This window comes from Prionailurus bengalensis, chromosome A2 (assembly GCF_016509475.1).
Source record: "Prionailurus bengalensis isolate Pbe53 chromosome A2, Fcat_Pben_1.1_paternal_pri, whole genome shotgun sequence".
In the NCBI taxonomy this organism is placed as follows: Eukaryota; Metazoa; Chordata; class Mammalia; order Carnivora; family Felidae; genus Prionailurus; species Prionailurus bengalensis.
The window spans coordinates 152130996-152144352 of record NC_057348.1 but is presented as its reverse complement, the minus strand read 5'-3'; the positions used below and the strand labels follow the sequence as shown (position 1 = coordinate 152144352).

The 13357-nt window shown below is 37.3% G+C and overlaps 1 protein-coding gene across 3 annotated transcripts in view; it reads left to right on the top strand.

Moving 5' to 3' along the window:
* The window catches only part of DGKI (diacylglycerol kinase iota), a 449833-nt gene that overhangs the window by 281515 nt on the left and 154961 nt on the right, over positions 1-13357 (top strand). For all 3 annotated transcript variants that reach the window (XM_043589661.1, XM_043589660.1, XM_043589662.1), the window contains exons 19-20: positions 232-343; positions 11374-11573. In XM_043589661.1, the coding sequence (XP_043445596.1) occupies positions 232-343; positions 11374-11573 (312 nt within the window). The remainder of the gene's footprint in view (positions 1-231; positions 344-11373; positions 11574-13357) is intronic.

Below are 13357 nucleotides of genomic sequence, written 5' to 3'. Positions count from 1 at the left end.
AATGGGTGAGGAGAAAGTTGGACACACAGGACACCACACCTGTGGTCCATTTTCACAGATTGATATTTGGAAATGATAAATCCATTTTCTTTTCTACTGGAAGGTATGCACCAAGAACAGAAAACTATTCTTAGGTGAGATACACATTGGATCTCACTGTGAGGTAATACCTAATATCAGTCATGAGGGGAATGGAATAAATGTAATTCTTTCTTTAATCTCCTCTTGCAGATATTGTGCTGGCACAATGCCCTGGGGGAACCCAGGAGATCACCATGATTTTGAACCTCAGCGTCATGATGATGGTTATATTGAAGTAATTGGATTCACTATGGCCTCTTTGGTGAGCAATATGATGTTATTGAAATGAAATACATTTCAGTCACAGAGTTTATTCATTCATAGATTTTTGGTTTTCAGTCTTCAATTTTCTTTCCTGCTTTACCAGTTTATAAACTTTATGCAATACAGAATTGCTTGGGGAAAACAAGAACAAAAGAACAATTCTTTATGTCACTAAGGAAATTGTGCACAATTGTAAGGACTTCAATAATAAATATTATTTGCTAATTATCCTGGTGAATTTTCTACCGGAATGAAATACACAGCTTATGGAAATGAAAAAGCATTATGCCACAGACATATTCCAGCATTCATGCAGAAACCTTGCCATTGGATACCTTTTTGTTTCACTAAGGACTAGAGTGTTAAGGTAGAAAGGAAGGCAATTATTTCCATTCATCTTTATCATCACAAAATACCTGAATAAAGAAAGACATCATTATTGTGACATTAATGAATATTCATTTGCTACAGTATTGACATTACCTTTGCATTTTAGTTTTGTTTACACACATCAAATTGTGAATTGTGGTGTAAGGGCAGTTTCCAGCAGGTTTTCGCTCTGTACTTTACCCTATTATTGAATGAGGAGGAAACCAGTTAAAAATTACACGTATCACCTTACGTGGTGTAAATCAGGCTGCACTATCAGTTTATAAAGTGAATTAAAAAATTTAAAGCTTCTTGCGGCCCATGGTTAGCACTTGGTTTGTGTTATGCCTGATGCCTGCCGGTAAGAAGGTTGTATCTCTTGTTCTAAACAAGCCAAAACAGCTCTCTTTGTATCTCATCTTGTGGATTCCTAGTGACTTTTCCTCAATCACTTTGGGTTGCTGAGATCTAACAGAATAGCCTCTAGTGGTTGTGGCAAGAATGCCCATCACCTGAGATGGTGATATTGCTCATTAAATCTGCCATCTCTGGGATGAAATGATTGTTAAGTGTGGAAGATTGGTCTGGATGGATCTAGTTTTCAGGGTTTTAGCTCATTCACAGCTCTTTCTCTCCAAAGGTCTTTATGCTAATTACAGGCAAAGAGATTCAGGCAAGAGTAAACATGGGAATCAATTCAAGGAGCATGTATGCAAGGTAGAATTCTTGGAGGTGACCAAAAAAACCTTAAACCTGGCCACGTGTGTTTCACTCATTCATTTATTTGTGGATTCAGTGAACATTTATTGAATGTTTACCAATGTGCCAGAGCTTCCTAGTCATGACTATGTGGCGGCAGAAGGCTGTCGGGGAATGTGTAAGAGAAGACGATTCTTCACATAGGCTTAGGAGGGCAGGAAGAATATTGGATATTTCCCCATCACTCTCAGAATCAAAGTCTAAATGTAGGCCTGCAAGATGGAGTTTCTCTCTAATTCTCCAGCCTTTCCCACTGCCCTCTTTGCTTTGTAGCTCAATTAGCCTCTCCAGTCAAGCTTAGCTTTGAACACCTCTTGTTGCTTTTGTACCACCGGCCGTTGCATATGCCATTTCTCTCTAAAATGTTCTTTAGCTGTCCATCTTCTATAACTTCTCAGTCCATATCTATGCCAGATCATTCTTATCGTCTTATTTCAGTTATTTTTGTTTACAATTGTATCGTGCCTGGACAGGAGAGAGATAGCCGGCTGAGACTGGGTAATTAGAGGAGAGTTTATGGAGGGACTCTACAAACAGTGAACTTGATTTGTGAGAAGGAGCATTGGATGGTGTGGATTCCTGACCTGAAGGTGCAAAGGTAAGGAAGCAGTCAGCTGTACCCGAAGGACCACCTGATAGTGTTTACTAGGCAGAAGCAGTCAGCCAGTGCCAACCTGGCAGGCAGAGAGCTGGAGCCCTAGATGCAGTGACCTTACTCTTCTTGGCCCTCTAGATCTTCTGCTGGTGCCTTCCTCTGGAGAAGTCTAACCAGAAGCTAGAGGACAAGGCAGCCACTGATACAGTATAAGTGGGTCAGGCTCACAAGGCAAGAAGGGCAGGAAAAGGTGGGGTGCCAGCCAGGAGTGGCGAGTGGCGGAAATCCGTCACTCTGGTGTGTGTCTGCCACACGGCAGACAGCCTGATACCCGGGGTTGGCATGAGCAAATGTGGCAGAGTGGATGAATTTTGCCAGGAGAAGAGTGGGATTTGGAATTCTGTAGAAAGCTAAATTCATATACACTTGCAGGTATGAGGGATCCTAGTCCTCAAAATCATATATTGAACCCATCACCCAGCTTCTATAATGTTCAACTGATAGGCAGTCTTCTATCTGTCCCCACCTGCTTTGTACTAATGTGAGGCATATCTCAGATGTTATATCAGTTATTTGCAAATACTTCTGAAGGTGCTTTTAAAAGATAAGACTTTGTTTTATGAGCATGACTGCACACCTTACATCTGAAAAAAATAAGACAGTAGCATCTGACTATCACTGTTTACTGAGTGCTTAAATCTCCAGTTGCCTTGCAAATATCCTTTGTTTTCTTATGCTCTGTAAATTTGAGCCAGGATCCAAGTTAAATTTACTTGTTGGGATTGATTGATAGGACCCTTAAGTATCTATGGGTTTCTGTCCATCTCTTTGTCTTATTCACTTATTTATTGAAAAAAATAGTCTTTTGTCTTGTGAAGTTTCCTTGAGTCTGAGTTGTGCTAATAACATCTCTTAGGTCTCAATTAACATGTTCTTCTGTCTTGCTGTTTCCTTTAAGTTGACAGTTGGATGTAGATGTACCACTTTCATCCCCCCCGCCCAACAAATCTACTTTGTGGTTAGTGTTTTCTTCTTCCAAAAGATGATAGGTAATATCTGCTTTTCCCTCTATTTTGGTTAATAGTCCTTGAGGGTCATTGTCTGGATCTAGCAATCATTGGAGGTTGGCAGAGTAGTGATATTCTAATTCTACCCTTCTTCATTCATTAACTGGAATATTTCTATAAGGAGTAATTTCACCTAATACTTGGTTATTTCGTTATATAGTTTGTGTAGGAAAAGCAGGATAACTGATTCTTTTTCTTTATTTATACACTTTCAAAATAAGTAACTTACTAGCATCTTCTGATGGTGGCTGGTTTTAAATGGATTCTGAGTTTTTGGACACTTACCCCGTTACGAGTTTGGGTCTATGCACCATCCCCTGGAATCTGGGTGAGCTTACAAATACTTGGCAAATCAGGTACAGTGGAAATAACACTAGGTAACTTGTGATGCTGGATCCTGAATGGCCACGCAGCATATGGGAAATACAGGCAACACTGATGCCTCTAATTAATAGGAATTTTATAAATTCTAGTAATATTTGTTATTAAAAAAATCTCCCTGCTTTCATGCATTTAATGTCAGTCATAAGTATTTATTGAAAATTTATTGAACCCACAAATGCTTATTGAATTCACTCTGCTATGTGAAATGATTCTGAAATGGGCCAAGAGACAAACCCTGTCCTCAGGGTACCCACAGTTCAGTGTTGTGGGGGGAACATGAAAAACAGAAGCAATTGCCATCTGGCATAATAAATTCTAGGAGAAAGGCACGTGTAAAGAGAAGAAGAAGAATTGAAAGCAGAAGAGTGTTTATAAAATGGGGAAATCAGCAAAAATTGCACAGAGGAGGCAAGAGCATCTGTGGATGAGATTGTAAGCGTCCGTTCCATGCAAGATGAGCCTAAGAGCTCATCTTGGTATTCTAGAGCTCCCTGGTGGCTCAGTGACGACACATATGGTGAAGAAAGACACTGATGTGGAGAAAGATAGGACAGAAGGGTTTTGTTTCGTTTTTGGACCTGTTAAATGGGGGAGAGAGATGGAATGAGACAGAATCAGATTTGCGGTTTAGAAAGAATACCTGGATGTCTGTGTGGAAGGGGACCAGAATCTCTACTGCTGGAGGCAGATAGACAAAGCAGGATGTTGGTACCTAAGTCCAGGTGAAGAAATGAGGAAGCCTAGAAGCCTGCTGTAAGAAAGTGGTAATGAAGATGGGGACGGAGGGGGATTGGCAACTTCAAGAGTTATTCAGACACCTTGACTTACTGTGAAGGGTGAAAAAGGAGTATGCGTGAATCCTGGCTGGGTAGCATAGGCCATTAGGTAAACAGTGACTACATTAGAGATGTAGGGAAAATAGAAGAAAGATAATATTACCACAAAATGAATTGTGTTTTTTTTTTTACTATATTTTGAAATTATATTTGAATTCCATTCTACTTAACGTACAGTGTTAAATTAGTTTCAGGTTTACAGTATAGTGATTTAACAGTTCTGTATATTACCAAGTGCTCACTTGTGTTTTATATAAGTTTGAAACCCCTGTAAGACATTTAAGGAGATAGAGGCAATTTGAAATACATGTTTAGAGCTCAGAGGATCCCTCCAGGTTGTTAGAGAGGAGTCTATCAGATTTCTTTCTCTTCCATACCATCATTGGTAGGAAAAGGAGAAAAATAATAGTTGATGAGAGTTGGTGAAGAGCAAATGGAATGCTAAAGTTATGTCCATTCTTTCTCTTCATACGATACGAGTCATGTAAAAATGGATACTAGGCTAGCATCAAATGTGTGTTTGGAGCTCAGATTCTAGTGACTTTAGATTGCTCCCAAGATTAAAAAAAATTTCTACTTGAAAAAAAGCAGAGTTAAATGTAGTTTATACTGTACAGTTTTGAACACCCTATGCTCTCTAAAGAATATGGGCATATGTGTCTATTTTCAAACACATCTCACCTGACTGCTCATATAACAGTACACCATTGTTCAAGAAGAGAGAATCTAATTTTCAGGACTCTAGTTTCACATTTCTTGAAACTATTATGCTGATTATGTTTCTAAGAACATAAATTATTTGACAATTACATGTGTGTAAGATGATCGCATAAACAGAAGAGTGTGGTTATTTGGGTATATGTGTGTATTTTTGTGTATTTTAAAATATTCAGAGTGGCACTTGAATAGATGAGAGATTCAAATAGAATTACTAGATGGGAATAGATGTCGTTTCTTTTAGACTCTTTATCTTCGAATTGCAAATTTCATGGCTTAAGTCTTCAATTCACTCTCCTGGTTGAAATGCATTCTTACGAATTATGATTCTTCATTGGGTGCTTGGTAACCTGATCACCTTTTGGGTTCTCCACAGACCATAACCAGGCATTGTAAGTTGTATTTATTTCCACCACAATTTTTTTTTGCCTTTGTGGTTTTGAAGGTCTTTTCATCTTGAGTCTGTTTCTAAGTAATCTAAAACTCTTTAAGATAGTTCAAAGCATTCATTATTCAGATTGAGGAGCTGGTAGCCTAATTTGCTATGCAGTGTGAAATCCAAAGATTTCAGTCTTCTCAGCTTTAAATAAAGTATAGCCAGCTTTCTTTTTGTTAATTGAAATTGGAATATGTGATGTCTTTTATATTTATGAATTAGAAATGCAAAAAGTTACTTGATGAGAAAAATTACATGGAGAAATTTCCAGGGCTGAAGTTTTACGCATACTAGATAGTATAATCTTTACTTTTTATGAAAAAATGTCAAATGTTTGCTTATTTTGATAATATACATAAGAACTGAAAATAAAAATATTAGTCATAATTACATGATCTGTAACTATTTACACTTTGATGCATTTTCTTCCAATTGCCTTATTTCTGTTTTTAAATATATAGGAAATCATGTTATTATAAGTAAAACCCATAATACAAATGGCTGACTACTCTTTCATACATAAATACCTCAATTTATATAATAATTATTCCTTTATGGAAAGATCCCTTTATGAAATGTTTAAGTTTCTGGATGTTTGGTGGTATAAATAATCCTGTAATTAACATAATTACTCATAGACCTGTGTTCATATTTCAGAATGTTGTCTTATGACATATCCCTGCAAAAGAAAATCATTGAGTCAATGACATAAATATTTTAAAACCTCTAATAATGGTTATAAAACTGCTTTCTAGAAATGTTGTATTGTTTACTTGCCCAATAGCAATGTGGGAGAGTACCTGGTAAGAAGTAATATCCCACAGGTGCTGGAAATGTGTTAACAGAAACGAAAAGCTATTAGAATATTGCACTTGAGGAAACAGAAGAAGAAATGAGAATAAAATTACATCCCTAGAGAGAAACAAAGAAATCATGTATGTTTTGTATAGTCCATTAAGTCCTCCTAAACAGCAAAAAAATGAGAGTAAGGACACATTGTTGTTCAACTTTATTGTTACCTTGCATGGTTTTTCAAAGTGTGGTTTTTTGCATATTTTAGTGGGCTCTTTGTCTTTTCTTGTTGAATTGCAGGTGTTATTTATATATTCTGAGTACAGGTTGCTTGACAGATATATTTAGTGCAAAAGATTTTCCATCTATTTTTATTTCCTTAAGTTTGTTTTGATGAAGAAGTTCTTCTGAATTCCAGTTTTATAAGGCAGGCATATATCACATTAGGGCTTTTTGTGCCCTTTTTTAAGAAACCTTGCTTATTCCAAGATAAGATATTCTCCTATGTTTTCTTTTTGAAGATTTATAGTTTTACCTTTTATGTATAAGTATGTATTTCAACTCAAATTAATTTATGTGGATTGTGTAAGTGATTCAAGATTTAGTTTTTAGAAATCCTTTTTTTCCCCAGCGTTCTTTGTTGATTAGACTTGTCTATAGAATTACCTTGGTTGCCTTCACCCCTCGGTTGTATGTGGTTCTATTCCTGGACTCTATCCTGTCCCATTGACTTATTTCTTTACACTTATGGTAGTACCACACTGTTTTGATTATTATGGGTTTAGAGTAAGCCTTCATACTTGTAATATGAAACATTTCACTTTGCACTTCTAAGAATGTTTTGGTTATTCTGTCTTTTGTATTTGTAAATAAATTTTAGAATTAGTTTGACTGTGTTTGCAAAAAAAAAAAAACCTGATAGAATTTTATTTTTTTTTTAATTTTTGGATACGTATTTATTGATTTATTTTAATTTTAATTTTTAAAAATTTACATTTAAATTAGTTAGCATATAATGCAACAATGATTTCAGGAGTAGATTCCTTAGTGCCTCTTACCCATTTACCCCACCCCCCATCCCACAACCCTCCCAGTAACCCTCAGTTTGTTCTCCACATTTATGAGTCTCTTCTGTTTTGTCCCCCTCCCTGTTTTTGTATTATTTTTGTTTCCCTTCCCTTATGTTCATCTGTTTTGTCTCTTAAAATCCTCATGTGAGTGAAGTCATAGGAATTTTGTCTTTCTCTGATGGACTAATTTCACTTAGCATAATACCCTCCAGTTCCATCCACGTAGTTGCAAATGGCAAGATTTCATCTTTTTTTTTGATTGCCGAATAATACTCCATTGTATATATACACCACATCTTTATCCATCCATCCATCGATGGATGTTTGGGCTCTTTCCGTACTTTGGCTATTGTTGATAGTGCTGCTATAAACATGGGGTGCATGTGTCCCTTCGAAACAGCACGCCTGTATCCCATGGATAAATGCCTAGTAGTGCAATTGCTGGGTTGTAGGGGTTCTATTTTTAGTTTTTTGAGGAACCTCCATACTGTTTTCCAGAGTGGCTGCACCAGCTTGCATTCCCACCAACAATGCAAAAGAGATCCTCTTTCTCCACATCCTTGCCAACATCTGTTGTGATTTTAATTGGGACTGCTTTGAATCTATAAATTAGGGAGAATTGACATATTAACAACAGTATTGAGTGTTCCAGTCTACAGACCTATCTTTCTCCATTTATTTAGCTGTTGTTTAGTTTCTCTTAGCAAAGTTTTACAGTTTCCTAGTTTCAGTGAAGTTTTCAGGTTCTTGCATATGCTTTACTAAAGTTGTTCCTAAGTATTTTATGTTTTCTTCTCTGCCCCTGTCAACCCAGAATTGTCCATGATTTTCATCGGACAGCAAGTAGAATAAGGGCTTGAGTAGTAAGAAAGAAGATGAGGCTTTTGGGGGAAGATGGAGGCAAGTATTATGGGGATAGTGTGGAGAGACCAAAAGTCTCAAGCCATACACCTGTGGCATGAAGGAAAGTTATGGTCTGGGCCACAGGGCGATAAATGGAGATAAGTGGGTGCACTTAGTTCAGGGGCTTTCTTTGTTTCCCTGTCAAGTCCTATTCTATCAGAAAGGCAGTATTGGACGTTTTCACAGGAGTAATATATGCTGGATTGAACAAATAATTGAATGTCTGTCATTAATAAACCACCATATTATTACTAGTAAATAATTATCTCCAGCAAATTATGGGGGTATTTGTGGTTAAGCCTAGACCATTCTGAGTGATGAAAAAAAACCCACTGTTTCATTTTCTTTAATTTTTAAGTTTATTTATTTATTTTGAGAGAGACAGAGACAGCATGAATGGGGGAGGGGCAGAGAGAGAGAGGGAGAGAGAGAGAATCCCAAGCAGGCTCCACACTGCCAGCCCAGAGCCTGATGTGGAGCTCGAACCCCCAAAATCGTGAGATCGTGACCTGAGCCAAAACTAAGAGTCAGACACTTAACCGACTGAGCCGCCCAGGCACCCTGAAATATAACTATTTCTAATAAGTATTTAAAATATTACCTTTATTCTAACTTGTTCCAAAAATAATGTGGCTGTGCTAACAGGAATAGAACTGTTTTTTATCCCAAAAAGCTCTTTACTGTAATTCCCCTTGTGCCTGTGCAGTGATCTTGGATTGATTCTGAAATATCAGCGGGACTGCCGTTGACAGCTATTTACATGTTTGTGGTATTGCTGCTGTTCTATTTTTGAGGCTGAGAAGTTGACTTAAAAGTGCTCTACGGTACTGTGTATGCCTTCTACATACCAAGGGGTTGGGAAGTATTTAAAACGGTTTTCAGTTCTGTGAAACTCAGAGGACTAAGTTCTCACCTGGAAGGTCCTGCATTTTTGTTTGTCATTAGGTCTAGTCAAGGTGGGGGAGGGGGGAAGGTAGAGAGAAGAAGAAAATGGTGTTTCCAGAACAGTGGATGAAGAGATACATTCTCAACTGCAAGTACTTGAAGTCAAGGGGAATATATTGGAAAAGTTCTGGAGATGAGATAGTGACTCTGATCCATTGACTTAAGTGGAGCATTTGAGTACAGCCAAGAAAAACTTTCAACGGAATAACAAAGGAGTGGGTGATAGGCCACTAATTATACTAAATTCTCACTGCATTCTGCTCTGCTTTTCTAGTTTTCTCAATCAGTTTGACAAAATTGTATGCAAAGTACACAATGGAATGCTTTTAACATTAAAGGTGATCAATAAGAAGTTCTCAGTTTTTACTTTTTGTCCCTTTGTGCTTTTCTCTTTGCATTTATAGACAATCAGGTTTCTATTGTTCAAATTAATGCAAATGGAAAAAAAGAAATTCAAAGCATCAGATAAATATGAATATCTGGCAACCAAATAAGGGGAAGTTGACATCACAAGTCTCAGTTCAAAGTTTATCCCTCATTCACAGAAAAGAGACACATGGAAACAAGTTGATTGTATGTTTTAATCTTTTAGATTTTGAGCAAGTTAGTATTAAAATCCTTTTTTCTATTTATTATAAACAAATTGATAACTCAAAAGGCATAATATAACCTTAGTGAAAAATTATTTAGCAGTATCTGCCAAAGTTAACTGTACATCTAAACTTAGTGGCATAGCAATTCTTCTCATTGTATGTAGCCAAGAGAGTATGTATCTACCAAGAGATTCATACAGGAAAGTTTACGTCAACAATAGCTACAAACTGGAAACAACCAAATGTTTATCAGCAAAAGAGTAAATAAATACATTCTGCTATATATTACTCAAAAATAATGATGAGAAAAAGATGCCAGAGACAGAAGAGTCATCTAGTATGGTTCGTATGAAGTTCAATTTCAAACAAATTGAATCTATGGTAATAGAAGTCAGGGTATTGGTTACTAACTAGTTGGTGGGAAGGGTATAAAAAGACTGAGAAAGAGCACATATGAACTTGTAAATTATCTAAAGCTTGATCTGGATGGAGATACACAATGTGTATTCAGATTGTATACTTTGTGGATTCTTTTCCAACCAAACATGTATTATTTTCATTCATCCCTAAAAGGGTAAAGGAGATATATATATATATATATATATATATATATATATGTGTGTGTGTGTATGTGTGTGTATGTATGTGTGTGTATACACACACACACACATACATACACACACATACACACACTAATATATATAACATAAAAATATATAGCATAAAAATAATATAATGACATAAAATATATAATACGCACATACATTTTAACTAATGAGGGAAAGCTCTATTGATTTGTTGTTCTTCTCAACAACAGGCTTTTAATGTTGGATTGACTTTCCATTCTGTGGCCACAATGGTGAACTGAACTCTGTGTTTGATTTTGATCCTCAAAGCTGTTATACTTTTCACAATGCTTTTAATCAAGTAGTTAATATTATTTTGCATTCTATAGATCTTATACAGACTGGAGGTAGCTTAAGGAGGTTTTAGGTAAAAAGAAAAAGCCTGCCCACGTTTGCAAATTAACCAAGGGTGGGCTGCATATTTAAGTATGAATATATTTAATATATAATACATAGTTACATCTTATGGCACGTTTGTGTATACCTGTTATGCATACATATATATGTTATGTAACTGTATTATGTATTTATATTTAAATAATATATATTATAATATACACTTATTTTTAAACATAGTATAAAAGCTGTCTTAAACTGTGCTTTATCTGTTTTATTTTCTTTTTTCTCCTTATATTGGTTATTCAGTGGGACTGACTAGATAACAAAGAACAACTTTTGTGTTAAAGTAACATGACTAAATTAATACCAAAATTTGGCTATTGATGAAAATTTGTGGTCAAGCTCATCAAAAGTTTAGAAATTTTAGTTTATTTTTGTTAAGGTGATTTATCCAAGGTTTCCCATTCTGCTCCTGGCTAGCAATTTTCAACATGTTTATCAAAGGCCTTTTGGTTATATATAGAGGACTTGGGGTTTCTAGCTTTCCTGACTCTTAAGAACTGACTTCTAGCTTCCTTTTGACTCTTGAATTTACAGGCTGCCCTGCAAGTTGGGGGCCATGGGGAAAGGCTACACCAGTGTCGGGAGGTCGTGCTGCTCACTTACAAACCCATCCCCATGCAAGTGGATGGGGAGCCCTGTAGGTTGGCCCCAGCTATGATTCGGATCTCCTTGAGGAATCAAGCCAACATGGTGCAGAAGAGCAAGAGGAGAACATCCATGCCTTTACTCAATGAGTGAGTTTGCCCCTTGCCTACCTTTGTGAACACAAAGATCATAGAACGCCAGGCGTGTGCATGGTCTAGGGGTCTTACTGTGTTGAGAAAGGAACAAAGTCCAAGAAACAGCAGTTCCCTGGTCTCTCTCACATATTTTTCTTCATGTTTATTGCACAGTGACCACACTCTTCTTGTAGAACCAATTGCTGTATTGAATACTAGATAGATCACTCTTCTTCATTGATCACTTTGCTGTATATTTATTGGGAACAGCAGAAAATCATTAAAGAGTGATTCTAGGGTCATAAAATGCATCAACCTAAACATGTTCCATTTTGCTTTAAGAAGGCATGGTGTTGGCCTTCTCTTTACCCAGGTCACTTGGAGAGTGTTGGGTTCCCCGATAGTGGGGAGGTTGGCAGAGCTGGATTTTTGGAGCTCACCTCTCTCCACGTTATATTCCCTTCTGCCTGTTAGTGACTTATCACTTTCCTGATGCCCCCATTTTGGGGTCCTGAGTCCTCTGGTGCTTCAACTCAATTTCGCTGTTCTGAGTGGCATCCTATTGTCTAAATATAACCTAATTCACTATTCAACACCTAAATAAAATGTATCCCTCTTGGACCCTTTCTTTCCTTAGGTGTGTTGATGAGCTGATTTGAGATAAGGTGGTAATAACTAGATATTTTGAGTATATTCATTTTATAGCACCCTTTAAGTTTTTGATGGAGATGTCTGTCTGGGGTGGAGAAGAATGGGGACTTGGGGCCCCTTTTTGAGTATCTTCTATATTTAATGCCCATATGCCTAATCTAACTCAAGGTAAGGCTGTTTTCAGACTCAGCCTTGGGTCATCACTCTGTCATAGTGAGGGACCCTCCAAGGTGCGACTCCTGTTTGTGGCCTGTGATGCATGGTTACCTATTTGTATTGAATGGCTGGCTTCTTGCAGTGCCTGTGAAGCAAGGGTATGCTTTGCCACGTATTTATGGAATCACGATGATAGTCTTCAGAAATGCCTAGAATAAGCCAATAACACAGGTGCCGTAGCTCACTGCCAGAACCTGACTTCACCTCTCTTCCTCAGATGGCATATGTTGAGGAATAGCGTTAGACAGGTCTCTTAAAGTGTTTGCATTTTTGGCATCTGCTTTGAAGTCTGAGGCTGGAATGAGAGCTCCTCTCTCCTCTGCTTCCTCCCTTCCCAGAGTCACTCTGAACATCAGAGTCACTCAGCACTTTGCTCAGATCATTATCCAGACAACTTGTTCAGTTGGATTCCTTATTTCATTTACATTTTGCAGCTGGTGAAACCCCTCGCTCATTCCCGATGGCTTTGTTTTCTCCCTGCCTTTACCTTCAATTAGGTTGAATATACAACCGGCAAGTATGTATGTTAAAAAGGTATGGTGTCAGCAATGATATGTGGTTGACCGTACTCTCTCTGGAAACGTTAGAGTCCATCCATGAACCATTTGGTCTGGGAGAAAGCTTTGGAAAACTAAATGAAAAGCCATTTTGGAGATAGTATGGCAGCTCAGGTCGTTTTGGGTCACTTGTATATAGTTAAGAACTATAATAAAACTAAAAGTGCTTAATATCTACAGGCAAAGGCCTCCCATTCTCATGCCTGGCCATGCTATATTTAATAACCTTACCAGATGTGAAATTGTCTCCAGGTGCTAGTTTCAAATAGTTCTTGCCCTTGAGCTGAGAAAGAATTTGTATTTGCTCAGCCACTGTATTGTTAAGAATTCATTTGGGCCTTCTTCACATACAAAAACGAATATGAATAGTTGTTT